The following is a 21,548-nucleotide window of genomic DNA, read 5'->3' on the forward strand; positions in this document are numbered from 1 at the left end:
TAATATATTATTGTTAATTGTTCCTTTAAGATGAGAAATCTTTTAATGTCATCTTCTAATATGCAGTTTTATCTGACACTCACTTGACCAATGTGTTTTAATTATATAAAGTGAGAACAATCCTTCCACTAACTTCTATGTAAGGAAGTGGTAGCTGAAATGTTTCCAGTTGTTACCTGATGCAGTTACACACATTTATGAAGACATTCCAAAAACATAATCAATAGTGATCAGTTTGTTCTAAAAAACAAATGAACAAACAACAACAAACAAAAAAACTCTGACTTTTTAGATGAATACTCCTGTAGCTATTTATTCATTTACCATTTAAAAGATCTCCCATAATAGATTAAATTCCATTGGCTACAATAAAAAATTAAAGAAGACAGTAAAAGTTTAGATTCTGTAGTGATGATTACTTTAAGTATCTAAAGGATGATACACAAATTCCTTATGATTTCCAAACTCCACCTTCCAGTGCTGGTTGCCGTACTGTCCAGTTTCATGATTTCAACATGAAGACTCAGCTTCATCACCCAGCTTATCTCTGCCCTATAGATGTAGAACTGAAGCTTTGTGATGATTGGGTAATGTCTCAAATATGTGGTGCAAAAATCAGTAACAGATGAAATTATACTTAATTATTAAAAAGGGATCCATTCACTGCAGTTACTCTCGTTTTAATTATTTGGAGTATGAAATAGGGATTTGATGGTTAAAATAATCTGTCTTAAAGAAGTTGATTATTATACATCCTAATTATTAGGAACATTAATTTTTATATGTTCTTTTCTGAAAGTTATAAGAAAAATAAACTTAACCATATTTTTCAGTCATTTAGCTCATTCTGGCTAGAAATAGAATAAATGAAATGACCTCAATTCCCTTTCTCTTAGAAGGTGCAGTTTTAATGAATGATACATCTTGATTCTTTCTGTTTCTTGATATTCGTAAGAGAAACGATTCCCCATCCAGCATGCAGAGGGAGAACTGGACCATGGTGACTGAGATCACTCTTACTGGGATACTCACAACCAGAGCCCTTGGGGGCCTCCTGTTCATGGTTTTTTTATTTACCTATTTGGTGACTGTCCTTGGAAATGCCCTCATCATTACCCTGATCTTTGCAGATCACAGGCTTCAATCGCCCATGTATTTCTTCCTCAGCAACCTCTCTTTCAGTGAAATTCTAACCACAACCTCTGCTGTTCCTAAGATGTTGGCAGGCTTCCTATCAGAGAGGAACAGTCTCTCATTCGGTGAATGCTTCACCCAGTCTTATTTCTACTTCCTCTCTGGATGCACTGAGTTCATCCTTTTTGCTGTCATGTCCTACGACCGCTATGTGGCCATTTGCAGCCCTCTTCAGTATCCAGTGATTATGAGTGGCTCACTCTGTGTTCGCCTTGTCATTCTTTCCTGGGTAGGTGGCTTTCTTCTCATCCTGCCATCCACCATCCTTAAGGCAGGGTTGCCGTACTGTGGCCCCAATGTGATTGATCACTTTTTCTGTGACAGTGCCCCCCTCCTCCACTTAGCTAGTGCTGACATCCATGTCATTGAGCTATTGGACTTCCTCAGCTCCCTTGTCCTGCTCATCAGCTCCCTTTCCCTCACAGTGGTCTCCTACATGTACATCATCTCCACCATTCTGAAGATACCCTCAGGCCAAGGTCAACGCAAAGCCTTTGCCACCTGTGCCTCTCACTTCACTGTGGTGTCCATGGGCTATGGGATCTCCATCTTTGTCTATGTCCACCCCTCACAGAAGAGCAGCCTGCACCTCAACAAGATTCTCTTTATCCTCTCCAGTGTCATCACACCACTCCTAAATCCCTTCATCTTCAGTCTACGGAATGAAACCATGAAAGATGCACTGAAGGACACCTTGGCCAAGGGCCATAAATTCCTTAAGCAGATGAGTGACAGGATCTCTGAGAAGCACCCCAAACTTAGATATTCTCAGCCTTACAGAGGATGAGTCCAGCAATTGATACTATAAATGGGAGAATGGCTATGCTATACCTTTATGTTTTCTACAATAATAATAACATAATTGAACTGGATTCATGTACATCTTACATTTAAGATAGCTGAATAAATATTAAAAGGTGTAATTTGTGGTGGCAATAATGACACTTATAATAGTAGATGCTGTACTTAATCGATGTGGTGGTGGCTGTGGTGTTGTTTAAGCCTGGTCAAAATAATAGTAGTATTGTAACAAAGGCCTATATGTTTGTATATTATTTGGTTGGGTTTATATATACCAAATTTGGAAAAAAAAAAAAAAGGAGTTTGGCTCTGTGGTCCTATAGGAAAGACACTCACACATGCATGCACACACACACACACGCACTCAGAGCTGACTACTATCAAGAAATTAACTCAGGTATTTAGACTTCAACTGTAACCTTCATATTGCTTGACATTGAGATTAACCCAACCCAACCCATTGCAGTCGGTTTGATTCTGACTCATAACAGCCCTACGGGACAGAGTAGAACTGCCCCATAGGGTTTCTAAGGAGGGGCTGGTGGATTTGAACTGCTGACCATTTAATTAGCAGCCAGTCTCTTAACCACTGTACCACCAGGGCTCTGACATTAAGATTATTAGCTGCTTTATTATTCATTTTAGTTATATTTACGTATAATCCTTTTCCATAGATTTGCCTTTTATAATTTACATTTTCCTTTTACATCAGTTTAGCATGTTCTTCCATATGAAGTCTTATTCTCTTCCACAAAGAAATGAAGACTGTCTTTCCCAATGAATTTGACACATATTTGCACCATAAATTACACCACGATAGAGGCATAAGCGAAAGGCAAAGTCAGATCGGCCCCGTACATTTCTGTACTACTGCCTTTTTAAAATTTAATTATACTTTAAGTTTAGGCATTTGTGCATTTCCTCAAGACATTTAGCTGCTAGCTATGCATAATGATCTAACGCCAGCTAGTTTCCACCTTTCCCAATAAAAATGTAAACCTCATGTCAAGGAAAACATAAACTTTGCTATAAAAGCATTTACCTTGTTACTAGATAAGAATCCAAGAGTGAAAACAACTGGTGCATGATTTTTTTTTTTTTTTATTTCTTTTTACTTTTGTCTCTGTCTTCTCTTTGCATGAGACTTTCTTCATATACACGGGTGATGCAACTTTGCTCACATATAAGTAACACAGTTAAAGTAAGTTCTTAACATTTATATTTGCTTCTAGCACAAAGAAAGGGGAAGTGGAGGGTGACTATGTTCAAGCTTGAAATATCCATGGGACACAATACAAACGTCCAGCTTTGGCCATGTGACCTTCCCAGGACCAAATGTAGCCAATAATTTCAAGTTGTGACAATATCTGTGTTTTTGAGGGGAACTAAGTTAAAGCAGCAGAAAAAGTTTACTAAAATAAATAAAATAGACGGAAACTAAGTAATACCTCTTGCTTGTTCTCTCTGTCTTTTTTCACATACCATTAAATCTACCACTGTTTCGTTTAATGTTGTTATCGCATATATAGCTATATGTTTCCCCTAAACTTTTCATAGCAGGTAATGTGAGCATTTAACTTATTGACAAATTGAGTTTGTTTTTATCATAAAATGGAGTGTCCCATGTGATTAGATTGGGAAAACATAGTTGCAGTTATATATTGGAAATGAAAAACTGTAATGCCATTCCACAAGGCTCCAAAGAGGACCACTTAGCCATGTTTTTTTCTTGTTCAAGAAATCCAGTCAGATCTTCCTCACTTCTTCCATTCTTGGACCAAATGATTGATGTAAAGATTTTCAAAACACATATTGTGTGATACTGAGGAAATACGTATTTTACATTTTGTTGAGTGAAAAAGTGAAAGCACCATAGAGTATTAGCTTTTGTAAGGTATGCACAATACCCTGTGGTGCAGAAATATTAAGGCTGATGACAGAAAAGAAATTCTCATAGACGTTTGGTGGCCATTTTCCTTCCGGAAAAGTATTCCCTTAGTCAGTTTACTTGGCTGTCTCTGATTTTTCCCCTGTATGAGTCTTCCTGTCCTGTGACCTTCAGGTCCATTCCTGGAAAAGAAATTTTCAAAGAAAACTCTGTACCTACCACAGTGTGTTGAGTTTTGAGCTGTCTGCTAGGACTGAGGATCCAGCACCAAACAGTTTGACATACTAGACATTATGTTTCCTGCTTATATAGCTTGTTAAAACCTTAGTGTGTGTAGGTCAAGTTCATTTTCTTGTTAAAGAGGTAGGATTGGGGATACAGTTTGTTAATGAACAACATCATAGAGATGTTGAATAATGTTTTCCTTTGTACATGAGCCTTGCTCCTTGGTTTCCTACAGAATCCTTAAGTCTCAGTCTCTATTACTGGGGCTCAGCTGCTATCTGGCCTAAGAGTCTGTTTATATGGTGAATCAGGGATGTTTTCTCCTGGTATGCTGTTCCTTCTAGGTGCCAATGAGTTGGGATATGCTTATATTGAAGCCATCTTGACTTAGCCATTTAGCAGATTCATAATAGGGGGTTTGAGTGGAGGGCAATTAATAGACTCTCCCAGATTTTCCTATAGCACATGCAAAGATCTTACTGTTGCATACAAACTGAACCATTCCTTAAGATTTTAGCTGCTTGCCTTGCATGATGATTTAATGCTAGCTGTGAGGAAAAAAAAAAAATTATTATTTTTTTTTGTGAGCGGAAAGGTCTTTTCTTAGCCATGCTGTATGTCAGTCAGTCATTCTGTTCCCCTTTCTTTCAGGTGTGCCTGTTTGAACAATTCTATCTTTCTGAAAGCCATGAAATTATTCAAAACTCTATGATGTGCTAATTTTTTTTTCTAAAAAATTCCTGTAAGTCCAGACCCAAATGAAATATCTGAACAACAAGAAAAAACACATGATAATTTAACCAACGGCTATACACCTGCATTATAAGTGTTGGCATATGGGAAATAAATGTAATTCTCACTGTCTTACAAAAAAAAAAAATGATATCCCTGGTTCCATAGTTTTGGACCTATCACTTGCAACACATTCATTTTAGGAACTAAATTCTGGATTGGTTTGATTTCAAGTGATAATTTCAAGTAAGTTAGGGTTGAAAAATTACTGTCTCACAGAATCCTGAGAGAATTTCAAAAAGGAAAACACAGGACTCCATGTTGACCAGCACTCAAAGGTTGCCAGGCCTTTCACTCAGGTATTTAATCTCTGCTTAAAAAAAAAAAAAATTTTTTTTTTTTCTTTCTGCTCATTGGCATCTTCCTCTCTGACAGAAAAATGTTTTCCATCAGGGTGAAATACAGACACTGGTGGGTTTGGCATTAATCCTTTATAATTGCTACCTTCAAAGACCACCTGACCCTGATTCCAAATTCTAGTTTTGTACAGCATAGGGAAGGAATCTGATTGGTCTGGATTGGGCATATTGACCCTCCTGCATAAAATATGTGCACCCACTTTGGAGGCATTGGATGGTCTTGATTAGGTGCCCCCTTGATCCTTTGACTCATTCAACTACTGACAGGAATTGGGCTTATTAGGTGCTGAATTTTCTGCTAGTTTAGTTGGTTTAGGGGAACACCTTTTGTTCGTTTCGCCGTGAACATTTGGTAAAATGAAAGGATGTATTTATACTGAGATAATCCATATTTAACTAGTAGGATAATAGAAACTGAACCATGCTGAATGTGCTGAAAGAGGGATCTAACATGGAACATCCTATTTCTGTGTCCCCAAACCCTTAATAGAAAACACTACACCATCATAAATTCTCTTTACCTCATTGATATTTTCTGCTAATTAAATTGAATTCTGTTACCTATCAATTCTTAGAGTGCTAGATAATGAAATTTCAGTAACTATTATAAAAATATAAGTCTTCTTTGTTGACGAAAGGGAACTTTTTTTGTTTTCTCTGATAACCCTAAGTATTACTCTGTCTCCCATGGTTGTTTCTGTTTGTTCAGCCCTCTTCCCCATATGTTCACTGTCCTTCTTTGCCACATTCTATCCACTGGAAACAAAACCTATTTGTATTGCATCATGTAAGCTCCCTTGCCCTTTGACTTTCTATTGTATTTGGATAATGGCAGGCACTGGCAGTAGAAATGAGGTGGGAAGAGAAGAAAGTTAGGGTATTTATTCCTCTTTTCCCATTCTTGCATGGCAGAGCTTTTGGCATTTCAGTGTGCTTCCTTAATGATCAGTTAGACAAGTAGACCAAACCAATGGAAGTCATCCAACTTCTGTTCACAAAATCACCCTGTTTGCTCAATAATCCCATTATAAAGTAGTTATGGGCATTGGTAAAAGTTATGCATGGACTCAACAATAGATTATCTTGTTACTACCACTTGTATAGTTAACTAACCCCGAGTCACTGAAACAGCATCATTCCCTGGATATGCCAGCCAGAGAATGGTCATGAGACAATTTACTTCTGTCACTTTTTGCAAACTCACTGAGATGCCATATCTATCTCTGTGTCATTACATATATTATCTTTCATAGAGGAACTAGTTTTATGGAGATAAAAACATGTCGGTGGGCTTAGACTCATGTAATTCACTAGTATTGCCACATCATCTGACAGCAGCTAGCCTGATATAATGGTAGAATTATAACCGAAGGCTTGGCTATAGAACCAATTATGTTAAATCACTCTGTAATGCGTGGGCAATATACAGGATGCAGTAGATACTTTAAGGCAGAGGCCAGTATATGGTAGCATTTCCCCAGAGCCATATTACATGAGTTTGGACAGCAATGAATGATGGTGGGATGGCTTTTCTCAATACTGCAATTATTGATCCATTTATAGAGAACACCTACTGGCCAGGAGGCTTAATGCTGATTGCCAAAGGGAAACAAGGTTGGTGGTATACAATGAAGGCAAGGGAGACTAAGTCTGGAACCAGATGATGTCCTGAACAGCCATCAGTCATTTAGTGCTTACATTAGAAAATGTATTTTCATTGAAAAATTCTGATTCCACCCAAACCAAAAATGTAAAATAAAAAGCAAGCATCTGGATACTGTTAGAATGAAAATCTGTTATGCTTGAATAGGGTAGAAACTGAGTTGCTGTCACTGGGCAAGGGGAACAAGGAGTAGGTGGCAGACAAGGATAATCCACAAGAAGTCATAATCTATTTCAGAAAGTAACTTCTGTGCCATAGATTAAGATTTTCTTTTTTCATCAGTACTCAAATGAAGTACATTGATGTTGGCTAAGGGTATAATTAAGGCTTCTGGAGTGTATCTGACTAGTTTGATATCACACCACAGTGATAGGATTGAATGTTAGATTTCCCTTGTATTTAGACATAAAAGACAGATAAATGATAAAAATGGATGCTGAGAGGCAAAAGTGATAAACCTAAGGAGGCAAATATCCATAAGTTTTATGTCAACTAGAAGGCTGATCAAAAACAACCCAGAGCTCCATTTGCTGGATAGGATGTAAGACTGAGAGCTTCTCAAGTAATAACACAAAGGTGCTTTATTTCATAGCGAGAATTGAGACCAGGCAGAGTAAGTTTACCAAACTGCATATGAAGTAGAGATAGAGACATAAAATTCACAGCCTGAGAGGTTTCCTTTCCTTGGTAACCTGCCCCATAGAGTGTTTCAGTGAAGAGCTGATTCACAGAAGGATGAGGTAAAATGTATGCATTTATACTCACCTTAGAATACCTGTATTAAATATTGAAATGCATAAAACTGGCACACAAGAACAGAAATATTGATTTGAGTTGGCTTTGTCCACAGCCTGGGCAACCCAGACCTCTATGGAACTTCCAGAACAATATTGAATATAACTGCTAAAAAAAGGCATTCTTGTCCTGTCACAGATCTTAGAGGGAAAGCTTTCAATCTTTTGCCACTGATTATATAGTTAGGTGTTGGTTTTTCGTAAATGCTTTTTATCATGTTGATTTAGTTTCCTTCTAGTCATAGTTTTTATGATACAAGAGTATTAGATTTTATCAAATGCTTTTTCTGCATCAATTGAAATTATCATATTTTTTCTTCATTTTATTAATGTGGTATATTACATTGTTTGAAGTAAAAAGCATAGGGTCAGGTGGCTTCATACTGACATATATACCAATCGTCAGAGTTTATCATCCTTTTACTATGCTGCTGGATTCAGACTGTTACATTTTTATTCATAAGGGGTAATGGTCTGTAGTTTTCTTTTCTTGTGATGTCTTTGCTTGGCTTTGGTATCGGGATGATAGTGGCCTCATAGAATGAGTTAGGAAGTGTTCTTCTTCTTCTGTTTTTTGGAAGAGTTTGAGAAGGATTGATGTTAATTCTTCCTTAAATATTTGGTAGAATTCACCAATGAAGCATCTGGTCCCGAACTTTTCATTGATGGGAAGCTTTTGATTACTGATTCAATCTCTTCCTATAAGTGTCTTAAAATTTTCTATTTCTTCTTAAGTCAGTTTCAGTTGTTTGTGTGTTTCTATGAATCTGTCCATTTCATCTACATTGTCTAATTTGTTGCTGTGCAACAGAAAAACAGTTCATTGCTGTTGTTGGATACCATCAAGTCAATTTTGACTCATACCAACTCCCTGTGACAGAGTGGAACTGCCCTATAGTGTGTCTAGGTGGTAATCTTTATAGGGACAGATCTCCAGGTCCTTTTCCCGCACAGCCACTGATTGTGCTGAAACTGCCAACCTTTAATTAGCAACCAAGTGCTTAACCATTGTGCAACCAGGGCTCCTTACTTTCTTATAATCTTTTTTTTTTTTTTAATTTCCATAAGGTTAGTAGTAACGGCTACATTTTGAGTTCTGATTTGAGTCTTTTCTCTTTTTTTCTTATTCTAGCTGAAGTTTTATCAATTTTTCAAAGAGCCAACTTTTGTTTTTCTCAGTTGATTTCTATTTTCTACTCTGTTTATGTGCACTCATCTTTATTATTTCCTCCTTTCTGCTTGCTTTTTTAGTTCCTCTCTCTTCTTTTCTAGTTCCTTAAACTGTAAATTCAAGTTACTGATTTGAGATATTCCTTCTTTTTTAATGTCGGCATTTGTAGTTGTAAATATCCCTCTTGGCACCTTTGCTGTATCACATAAGTTTTTGTATCTTATATTTTGGTGTTCACTTCAAAGTATTTTGTAATTTTCTTTTTAACTTCTTATTTGATCTACTGGTTATTTAAGAATGTGTTGTTTAATTTCACATTTTTGTGAATTTTACAGTTTTTCTTATGATATTAATTTCTAATGTTATTACATTGTGGTAAAAATGAGGTTTTGTATAATTTCAATCTTTTTAAATTTTATGGACTTTGTTTTCAGGCCTAACATATGATCTACCCTGAAAATTGTTCCATGTGCAATTGAAAAAATTGTGTGTTCTCTTGTCGATGGGTAGAGTGTTCCATAAATGTTTTTTAGGTCTTGTTGGTTTATAGCGTTGTTTTCAAATCAACTATTGATTATTTAGTTGGTTTTTCTTATTGATCTTGTGTCCAGATGTTCTATTCATTATTGAAAATTTGGAAACAAGGTCTCCAAGTATTATTGTAAACTGGTCTAGTTCTCCCTTCAAGTGTGTCAATATTTGCTTATATATGTAGGGGATCTGCTATTTTGCTCATATGAGTTTATTATCATATCTCATTGATGAACTGAGTCTTTTATCAATATATAATGTTCTTCTTTGTCTCTTGTAGCAATTTTTGACTTAATATCTATCTTGTCTGATATTAGCACAACCCTACTAGCTCTCCTTTGGTTTTTATTTGCATAAAATATCTCATAGGTTTATTTCAATTATCTCTTTTAATCTTGTTTTTTACCACTTTTTTTTTCTCCGTATGGCTGGATTTGCAAGTACATTTGCTGGGTATTGTACATGAAATATTAAGGGACAATTTGACATAACATAGTGTTATACTCTGAGAGGAGGTACGCTTGCTTCTTTAAGGTAGCTTGGGCATTACCTATTCCTGGTAACCTAATTGGATTAAGATCTTTCAAAACCTTGCCTTCATCCCTAGATCATCAAGTATATTTCTGGTTTATGCTTACATTTAGCTTTTTTGGTCCCAACCCACCATTATAAATTAATAAATGCCAATGTCTGATTCCTAAGTTCTTTAAGCCTGCTGAAATGCCTTCTCAGAATCTCAGAGTCTCCATTCTCTCTTTCAGAATAGGTGGATGCTTCTAGGGGAAAATATTTCAAATCTAGGACCACTTTTCTGGAACCATATACCTGGCATACTCCCCCCCCAAAAAAAAATTGCCATTGAGTCGATTCCAGCAGCAAAGCCTTAATGCACATTAAAACCTGTTGCTGTTGAGTCGATTCTGACTTATAGCAATCCTATAGGACAGAGTAGAACTGCCTCACAGAGTTTCCAAGGAGTGCCTGTGGATTTGAACTGCCAACATTTTGGTTAGCAGTCATAGCACTTAACCACTAAGCCACCAGGTTTTCCTTAATACACGTTAGATGCTATCGTTTTCCCAATGCCAGTAAGAAAGAAGGTGTTTTGTGCTGAATTTTACAATGCTATGGAAAGAAAAAAGTGAAGCAATTTCACTATCTAGACAACTTTTTAGACTGTCTTTGCTAATTTTGGTTGGAAATTTGTTTTCCTGTAGAAGTGGAAACTTTTCCATCAAAAGCAAGGAAGTTGGGAAATGTGAAATCCAAGGAAGTTAATACCTCTAGCAAACTGGGTATCTACATATGTCCAAGCCCATGAATGCAGCTCCTTCCTGTGTGAAAGTACTCTCATGTTTCTCAAAAAGACATAATATCAAAATATCCAAGAATCAGGATCTTTTCCTGCTCAAAATTCTATGATATTCTGATACAGGATGCCATATGAGAACAACAACCACAAAAGAAACAAATCCCCTTAGTGTAGTGATCTCTGATTTGTCATATACCTGCAAACCTAAATCTCCATTGCAACTTGTACAAGCATTCATGTGAATGGTTTTCTGTACCCTAAATTGTGTGTTAATTTAGCAGTGGCTTTTTTTATTTTGATGGCTTTTCATGAAATCTGTGTTATCACTATTGTGATCCAAAGAGCTGCCATCTTACAAATGGCACCATAGTCTGCAGTCATAATTACTACTCCAGTCACCTAAACATCCTGAGGCAATGGTTTGTAGGGAAATACTGTGTGTGGAATCAAAAGTTCTAAATAAAAGCCTAACGCAATTCCAAATTCTTATTAAACGTTTGGGCCTCATTTTATTTACCTTAGAATTGAGGACTAGACTAAATTAGGTTCATTGCAAATGAATCTTTCTATGGTTCTAATGAATATTTCTCTCAAGATTTATAATCATGAAGCAATGAAAGAACATTATGTGAGATTATGGAAGCATTCAAATAAATTTAAAACCAACATTTATGCACAAAAACCAATGTTTTCTTTCTGCTACTGTTTAAAATTAACAAGCTGTTTAGTGAAATTATTTTTAAATATTATCACAAAATATCAATTAATACTAACCTAGATTAAAAAGGAACCCTGTGTTAGAATGCTAATTTAAAGGTAACAGTGATTAGAAATCACCCAGCAGCTCCATGGGAGAAAGACCTAGAGGTCTGCTCCCATGAAGATTACAGCCTAGAAAACCTTATGGAGCAGTATTATTCAGTCACATGGGGTTACTATGAGTCAAAATCAACTTGATGGCACCTAAGAACAACAGCTTTGATTAAAAGTCATTTTTTCAGAAAGGCCTTACAAACTTCTCACCAACACCCACTCATTCATTTTAATCCCATGTGCAACGTTTAAAGCTATGTCTAAATGAAAACTCCCAGACAATATGAACTTTGATTATTTTCTAGGGGTCCCCATTTTTTGTTACTATTCCAGACTCATATAATATATTCAAAGTATATTTGTTATTTCTTTGAAACATAACATCTGCTAAAAACTTTTGTGATATTCAGCCATAAAAAGAAATGAAGTCTTGATTGTCCTACAACATGAACAAACCTTGAAAACATTACGCAAAGTGAAATAAGTCAGAAAAGGACAAATATATTGTATGCTCTCATGTACATGAAATAACAGGAATAGATAAAGGTATAAAAAACAACTTTTATTAGTGGTTACCAGGGGTTGGAAGGAGTGTAAAAAGGGAAGCTATTGTGTGTGAAGTATCTTAGGGTGGGTTCTCTAGAGAAGCAAAACCAGTAAAGAGTATATATGGAGATTTATATCAAGGAAATGGCTCACATGGTTGTAGAGGCTGGAACTTTCCAAATCCATGGGTCAGGCTGGTGGCTTCTCCTGATTCACGAAGCCATAGGGACTGGTGAACCCAAGATCAGCAGATCAGACAGCAAGGTTCTTGCTTGCAGGCTGCAAAGACTGATGAATCCCAAGATCAGCAGATAAGACGGCAGGTAAGCTGCTAGCTCAAGCCTCGAGAATCGGATGTCAGGCGAACGTAAGTCAGCTCCAAGATCCAGAGCAAACAAAAGCCTGGGAGCCTTACCAGAAAGTCCATCTACATTGGATGCAGGCCATACCCCCAAGGAAACTCCCCTTCAATTGATTGGCTAGTCACAACAGATTCCATCATGAGGGTGATCACATTATATCAAATCTCATCATCGAAGTGATCGTATCATCATATGACTATATATGTATATACATATATATACACATATCCAATAACAAACTTGTTAGCAAGTTTATAACAAACCTGTTATTGGAAACCATGCGAATGGCCTAGTAGGTACAATTAGGAATTCACTATGAGGAGGGAAGTCAGTTTCCCTAAGAATTAATTATGAGAAAATGTGAGAAGATGTAATGACAGCATAGTCCTCCCAGCAGTCTTAATGAGATCATGTTAAGGAAAGAAGTTCCTTCATTTTGGTTCAACCTATTCTCACACATGGAAACCCTGGTAGCATAGTGGTTAAGAGCTACAGGTGCTAACCAAAAGGTCGGCAGTTAGAATCCACCAGGTGCTCCTTGGAAACCGTATGGGGCAGTTCTACACTGTCCTATAGGGTCGCTATGAGTTGGAATTGTCTCAACGGCAATGGGTTTGTTTTTTGCTTTCTTTTGGATTCTCACACAAATGGAGACGGCATTTTTAAGCTTTTAAATATGAGTGTGGGTCTTTAAACACAATCAGTTTAACTATTTGAAATAATCTGACTGGTTAAAAAAAATAAATAAATTATATACCTACTAAGTTGTTCCTATCTAGTTTAGAAAGAGGGCAGTTTTGTGCATGTATGCACATTTCTGTGTCTGTGTGTGAGTGTGTGTACATGCATATATGTGTGCTTTTGTATGACAGTTGTGAGTTTAATCATCAAATTTTGTAGGTTCTAATCAAATACAAATTTAATACATTGCTAAATACTTGGAGGGAACATAAATTTTGGTCTGTTTTGACAACTCAGTTTAAATTAGAAGTAACATTCTGAGTCTCTGGAATTATGATCTTATGATCGTTACTCAAAAAAATATATATATTTTTTGCCTACTTTAAATTTCATTCCTTTTCATTTCAAAATGTAGTTACTACACTAGTTCCTTCAAACTTCTACTGGAAATCTTTCATCTTGAGTGGTATTCTCTTACTGACTATGTTTCTCTTATTGGTCGTGACAGAAAGTAAAATCTGATCTAAGCCCATCAGCATGTCCCTAATTTGACATATAAACCCAATTAGCAATAAGTTTACCTTTCATTTAAATTTTTGTGTAACACTATCAAAGTATAAGAAATATTTTTTATCTGTTTGAATATTTGCTTTCTATAGTTACACTTTATCACTTGTATAAATGATACACTATGAACATTTGTTTATTATTACCCAGTGTGTATCAATAATGAAAAAATAAATCAGTCAATAATGGATTTTATAGATTTTTCCATCTAACTTCATATTTCAGGTGGAACAATAAAACATACACTCTAAATTTTGATTTCTCATTTTTAAAATAATCTATTCTACTCCATCAACCTCTTCTTTCAGAAACTGGTATTGGAGAATTTACAACATTGAATCTTGAAACTCTAAATTCACTGAAATTTCTAGTGAGTGATGAAGAATGATAGTATCTTAGAATAATGATGGAAATGGAAAAATGTACATTTCATGTTTTAAGTTTCAAAACTACTAAGCTTTCTTGTCGTAATTTATACATCTTCCTCTAACTTCCACAGCTGTAGGGCATGAACTGGATATTGAATTAGGTAAGTACCGTCCAGGTAAATGGGAAAAGTATTCAAATAATTAGTTGTTATTGTCTTGTTTTTGTTAGGTACCGTTGAGTTGATTCCGACTCACAGCAACCCTGTGTACCACAGAACAAAACACTGCCGGGTCCAGCACCATCCTTAAAATCATTGTTATGCTTGAGCTCATTGTTGCAACCACTGTGTCAATCCATCTCACCTAGGGTGTCCCTCTTTTCTGCTGACTCTGTTCTTTATCAAGCATGATGTCCTTCTCCAGAGACTGACCCCTCCTGACAACATGTCCAAAGTATGTAAGACTCAGTCTTGCCATCCTTGGTTCTAAGGAACATTCTGATTGTTCTTCTTCCAAGACAAATTTGTTTGTTCTTTTGGCAGTCCATGGTATATTCAATATTCTTCACCAACACCACAATTCAAAGGTGTCAACTCTTCTTCAGCCTTCCTTATTCATTGTCCAGCTTTCCCATGTATATGATGTGATTGAAAATACCATGGCTTGGGTCAGGCACACCTTAGTCTCCAGGGTAACATCTTTGCTCTTCAACACTTTGAAGATGTCCTTTGCAGCAGATTTGCCCAATGCAATGTGTCTTTTGATTTCTTGACTGCTGCTTCCATGGCAGTTGATTGTGGATCCAAGTAAAATGAAATCCTTGACAACTTCAATCTTTTCTCTGTTTATCATGATGTTGCTTATTGGTCCAGTTGCAAGGATTTTTGTTTTCTTTAAGTTGAGGTGTAATCTATACTGAAGGCTGTGGTCTTTGGTCTTCATTAGTAAGTGCTTCAAGGCCTCTTCACTTTCAGGAAGCAAGGTTGTGTCATCTGCATAACGCAGGTTGTTAATGAGTCCTCCTCCAATCCTGATGCCTCATTCTTCTTCATATACTCCAGCTTCTCGTATTATTTGTTCAGCATACAGATTAAATTGGTAGGGTGAAAGAATACGAACCTGACGCACACCTTTCCTGACTTTAAACCAATCAGTATCCCCTTGTTCTGTCCGAACAACTGCCTCTTGATCCATGCAAAGGTTCCTCATGAGCACAATTAAGTGTTCTGGAATTTCCGTTCTTTGCAATGTTATCCATAATTTGTTATGAGCCACACAGTTGAATGCCTTAAGCAAAGGAATATTTATCATGAATACAGAATCATGGTTATCTCACTAGAAGAACAAAAGCTATCATTCTTTAAAACTGTAATGTAAATTCAATAAGAAATATAGAGCTTATTCAAGTCAGGTTTATTGGTTGTAGTTTACACAGTAAAATTCAACCTTTTTAGTTTATATTCCTAAAAGTTTTGACAAATTAGTACAACACTACCTTATGTAACCACAACCAAAATCTCTACGCAGAATATTTCCAGCGTGTCGAAAATTTCCCCCATCACTCCCGGGCCCTGATCTGACACCTGATTCTGTAGTTTTGCTTTTTCCAGAAAATCATATAAAAAGAATCATATAGTATGTGCCCTGTGGGGACTGTCATCTTTCAGAGAGAGAGAGAGAAGTGTATAGATAACTGCCTTTGAGCTGACTCCAACTCATGGAAACCTATGTACAGCAGAACAAAACATTGCCTGGTCCAATGTCATCCTCACCATCACTGTCATATTCAAGTGCCTGGTTAGGGCCATTGGATCAATTCATCTCACTGAGGGTCTTCCTCACGTTCATTGACCCTTTAAGTCACTGACCATGAAGTCTTCCTCTACCAATTGATTCCTCCTGATGAGTATCCAAAGGAAGTGTGCTGGGCAATATTCTGTTATGAATCACATGGTTTACACTGGATAATTTTGGACATAAATTGCCAAGCCTTTCTTTCTAGTCTTAGACTGGAAACCTCACTGAAATCTGACCTCCATAGGTGACCTTGCTGGTATTTGAAATAGCAGTGGCATAGCTTCCAGAATCATAGCAATACCCAAACCACCACTGTATGACAAACTCACATGCCATTTTGAGATTAGCTCCATGTGGTTGCGTGTATTGATACTTTGTCCTTTGCTGAGTGGTATACCATTTAATAGATATATTACAATTTTATTATTCTTTTCATCAACTAATAAGTTTTGGGTTATTTACAAAAAAAAACAAAAAACAAACCCACTGCCATCGAGTTGATTCCGACTCATAACAACCTTATTTCCAGGTATTGGTTATTATGAATAAAGTTGTCATGTACATTTGGGTACAGATCTTTGTGTGGGCATAGGTTTTTATTTCTCTTGAATGAAAATGTAGGAGTGGGACTGCTGAGTTGTGCGGTAACTATAAGTGTTCACTATGTAACTGTAAGTATGTTCATCATTTTGCATTCCCACCAACAGTTCATGAGATTTCCAGTTGCTTTTTTTTTTTTTTCTCACCTTCTCCATTAACACAAGATGGATTAACATTTTCTTTTAATTTCGGCCATTCTAATGGTGGTATCTCTTTGTGTTTTTAGTTTGCATTTCCCTAATAGTTAATGCTGGAAAGCATATTTTCCGTCTTAATATCTTCTTTGGTAAATTGTTTTTAACCCTTTTAGTCATTTTTTTCATTGGGTTGTTCATCTTATAATTGAATTGCAGACATTCTTTACCACAAAAAAAAAAAAAAATTCTTTACATATTCTTGTTATATACTTATTCTGATATGTATTTTCAAATATCTTCTCCCAGTCTGTGACTTGTCTTTTCACTGTCTTAATAGAATCATGCTTCAAGAAGAAATTTTACTTTTAATTAAGCCAAATTTGTCATATTTTTCCTTTGTGGTTCATGCTCTTTACATCTGTCAAAAAGTGTTTGCCTAATCTAAGGTCTCAAAGATTTTTTCTTATGCTTTTTAATATAGGTTTTATAACATTAAGACTTTCATTTATATTTGTAGTTAATTTTTGTAAATGGTGTAATATAAACAGAGGTTCTTCCTCTTTTTTTTTTTAAATATGGATACTCAATTGTACCAACATACCTTTTTTTAAAGACTATCCTTTTTCCACTGAATTATCTTGACATCTTTGTCAAGACTTAGTTGCCCATATATGTGTCAGTCTATTTTTGACTCTATTCTGTTCCACAATCAATATACCTATACTTATGCCAATGCCACACTGCCTTGATCACTATAAATTTCTTTATAGTAAATCTTATAATTAGCCAGTTATCTTTAGATAGCTTTAACTGTTAATTTAGTCTCTGTGTTTACATTTGAAAAATATCCAACAAGTGGGAAATAAAGCCCACTTTGGTGCAAAATATAATGTAATAAATAAAATAATGAAAGCAAGAAACTAAATCTAAATTAATTTTGCAGAATTCCTTCTTAATCAGAAAATGAATCCCAGAATTTATAAAGAACCAAATATGAAGGATTTGGTACATAAAAATTAATGTTTCTCATGATGACGATGACATACATGGGGTCTCTGAGAGTCAGAGTCTACTCAATGGCAACTTTTTTTTTTTTTTTTTTGAGACATTGGTCATTCAGCGGTAGAATTTTTCACCTGCTATGCTGGAGATCCTGGTCCATTCCTGGCCAGTGCACCTCACGTGCAGCCAGTGTCTGGTAGTGGAGGCTTCTATTTTGCTATGATGCTGAATAGGTTAACAGGTTTCAGTGGAGCTTCCAGATGAAGATGGACTAGAAAGAATGGTCTGACAATCTACATCTGAAAATCAGCCATTGAAAACCCTATGGATCACAATGGTTTGATCCACAAGTGATCATGTGGATGGGGCAGGACCTGGCAGTGTTTTGTTTCATTGTGCATGGGGTCATAATGAGTTGGGACCAACTTGAAAGCAGCTGACAACAATAACAACAACAACATGATTAAGAACACCATAAACAAATTCAAAACACAAGTGAGACTAGGAGAGACTATTTGCATCACATTTAACAGATAAGTAATTGGTGCAGCAAATGTTCATCTTGGTATGTAAAGTGGGCAATTGCATAAGAAATAAAAGAACAATATAAATGTGGCAAAAACTCAAATGACCATCTCTAGCTACCACCGAGTTTGTTCTGACTCATAGCCACCATATGTGCAGTAGAAAGAAACACAGTCCAGGCCTGAGCCATCCTCACAATCCTTGCTATGTTCAAGCCCACTGTTGCAGCTACTGTGTCAATCCATCTCTTTGAGGGTCTTCCTCTTTTTTACTGACCCTCTACTTTACCAAGCATGATGTCCTTCTCCATTACTGGAACAATTATGCACTGCTGATGGGAATATAAAATGGTACAACCATTTTGGAAACCGATATGGCACTTTCTTAAAAAACTAGAAATACCATACAATCCAGCAATCTCATTCCTAGGAATATACCCTAGAGAAATAAAAGCCATCACACCAATAGACATATGCACACCCATGTTCATTGCAACACTATTCACAATAACAAAAAAAATGGAAACAACCTAAATGACCATCAACAGATGAATGGATAAATAAATCATGGTTCACAGACAATGGAATACTATGCAATGATAAAGAACAATGACAAATCTGCAAAACATCTCACAACATGGATGAATCTGGAGGGCATTATGCTGAGTGAAATAAGTCTATCACAAAAGGAGGAATATTATATGAAACCACTATTATAAGAACTCAAGAAAATGTTTACACACAGAAAAGAAGCATTCTTTGATGGTTGCAAGGGTGGGGAGGGAGAGGGAGAGGAAATCACTAACTAGATAGTAGAAAAGTGTCAACTTCAGTGAAGGGAAGGACAGCATACAATACAGGGGAAGTCAGCAAAACTGGGCCAAAGCAAAAGCCAAGAAGTTTCTTAGACACATCCAAACACTTTGAGGGGCAGAGATGATGGGGCTGGTGCACGGAGACCATAGTTTCGGGGGACATCTAGGTCAATTGGCATAATATAGTTTATAAAGAAAAGGTTCTACTTCCCACTTTGATGAAGTGGGTCTTAAAAGCATGTGAGCTACCATCTAAGATACATCTATTGGTCTGATCCCACTCAGAGCAAAGGAGAATGAAGAAAACCAAAGATACAAGGAAAATACTAGCTCTTTTGACTAAAGGACAAAATGAACCAGGGACTCCATCAGCCTGAGACCTGAAGAACTAGAAGATGCCCAGATACAACCAATGACCGCCCTGACAGGGAACACAATGGTCTCGGACAGAGCAGGGGACAGAGCAGGAAAAAAGTGTAGGACAGAATTCAAATTCACATAAAAAGACCAGACTTAAGGGTCTAACAGAGACTGGAGGAACCACTGAAACTATGGCCCCCCAGACGCTCTGTTAACCCAGAACTGAAATCATTCACGAAGCTCACTCTTCACACAAAGATTAGACATTAGATTTTTTATAAAACAAAAAATAATGCATGTGAGGAACATGGTTCTTAGTTGAATCAAATATACGAGGCCAAATGGGCAGCTCCTGTCCAAAAGCAGGATAAGAAGGCAAGGCAGGGACAGAAACTGGACAAATAGACACAGGGAACCCAGAGTGGAAAGGGGGAATGTGATGTGATATCATGGGGATTGCAACCAATGTCACAAAACAGTATGTGTATAAATTCTTGAATGAGATATTTTTAAAAATCCTCATGCTCCATATTTAATAAGTTCTTGGCCATGCTGACTACTTCTTTTTTCCAAGGACACTCCCTGTACACACATCACATAAATGGCTTCTCACCTCTCTGTTGTCCCTTCTTATTTTTTGAAGTATCTCTCCCTTCACTTAAGCTTTGTTTTAAAATTCCTCAGTGTTCTATCCTTCTTGCTTTGTTAGTTTGTACTCTTTCCTTATTTGTGAAATTGTATTTAAAAATAGCATCTATATGTTAAAAAATTCTACATTTATAAATCTAGACAAAGTCATTTCTCTGAGCTACGGGATAAGGATGAGCTATATATTCAAATCGCGATTTGGCATCATTTCTTGAAGCCTCTCAGATGTAGATCAATAATTTTTTTTTTTCCCTCTAGGCAAAGTCCAAGGGGCCCAGATAGTACAGTAGTTACAGAGCTCATCTGCTAACTGAAAGGTCAGTGATTTGAATCTACCAGCTGCTCTGTGGGAGAAAAATGTGGAAATCTGCTTCCTTAAAGATTTACAATCTTGGAAACCCTATGGGGCAGTTCTATAGGGTTGTTACGTGTTGAAATTGACTCAACCTCAGCTTTTTTTGTGTTTTTTGATTTAGGCAAAGTCCAAGCACCTCTCAAGTTTAACACATTGGAAAAAAGCTAAAAATCTTTTTGTAAGATAATGTAAGTCTGATTATACATGAGGCACAATCAATATACTATTCAAAGATTAGCCATTGTAGGATAAGATGTTTAATTCTTTTTAATATTCCATACCAATGAGGTAAACTCTCCAATCACCCACTTTCCCCTATTGCAGATGCCAAAGCTTCTTTCTCTACCTAACGTTTGAATCAGATGGTTCAGAGAAGGAATAACAATGGTCCTCACAGACCAGGGCCCAAGATTAAGAGGGAACTTGAAGATGTGAAGAAGTATAAAAAAGCCCATTGACATGTGATGAGAGGAAAATACGAGGGTAAGTCAAAAAGTATCACTTCAAAATCATAGAAAACTTTATTAAACAAAAATATGAAAATGTGAAGCTATTGTTTCTCAACATATCCTTCATCTAGGTCTATAGACTTCTGAAGGCAGTGTTTCCATCTCTAACCCTCCCAGGAAGAATTCTGTGCTCTTCAATTTACACCATATCAAATCATATTTCTTTTAAATTTTCTTTGAGTTTGGGGAACAAAAAGAAGTTTGAAAGGGTAAGATAAGGGCTGTAGGGTGGGTAGGGTAAGGTTTCACAATGAAATTCTCATTGGATGACAGCCCTTTCTACCCTTGAAGAATGAGCAGGTGCATTGTGATGGAAAAAAATTACTCAGCACAACTTTTCTGGTCTTTTTTTCACCAATTCAGTTTTCAATTTTCTTATGACTTCTTCATAATAAACCCCTGTGATCATCCTGTGTCCTTTGAGAAAATCTATCAACAATGCAATATGTAAATGCAAAATGTATTATGCCATTTTCTAATTAGTACTCTTCAAAAATCAAACATTTTTCTTAGTGTAAAATGCAAAAATTCTACAGGGCTTTTGTCTTAGTTTCTTGGTGCTGGTGTAACAGAAATACTACAAATGGCTGGTTTTAAAGAACGGAAATTTATTTTCTCACTGTTCAGGAGGCTAGAAGTCTGAATTCAGTGTACCAGTTTCAGAGGAAGTTGCTGTCTTTGTCCACTCTGGGGAAAAATCCTTCTCTAGTCCCAGCATTGGTATTCCTTGATTC

General features: G+C 36.4%; 1 protein-coding gene across 1 annotated transcript; it reads left to right on the forward strand.

The window, feature by feature from the left end:
• Nucleotides 1-976: 976 nt before the first annotated feature.
• On the forward strand, nucleotides 977-1,981 carry LOC100671815 (olfactory receptor 6M1-like). The gene has a single exon (XM_003404974.3). The coding sequence runs from the start codon at nucleotides 977-979 to the stop codon at nucleotides 1,979-1,981; it is 1,005 nt and encodes a 334-aa protein (XP_003405022.2).
• The last annotated feature ends 19,567 nt before the right edge of the window (nucleotides 1,982-21,548 follow it).

The sequence above is a fragment of the Loxodonta africana genome, chromosome 2 (assembly GCF_030014295.1).
Source record: "Loxodonta africana isolate mLoxAfr1 chromosome 2, mLoxAfr1.hap2, whole genome shotgun sequence".
Lineage (NCBI taxonomy): Eukaryota > Metazoa > Chordata > Mammalia > Proboscidea > Elephantidae > Loxodonta > Loxodonta africana.

What these genes read in the sequence shown, in the direction of transcription:
- LOC100671815 (XM_003404974.3), top strand. Translation starts at nt 977, where the DNA reads ATGCAGAGGGAGAACTGGACCATGGTGACTGAGATCACTCTTACTGGG.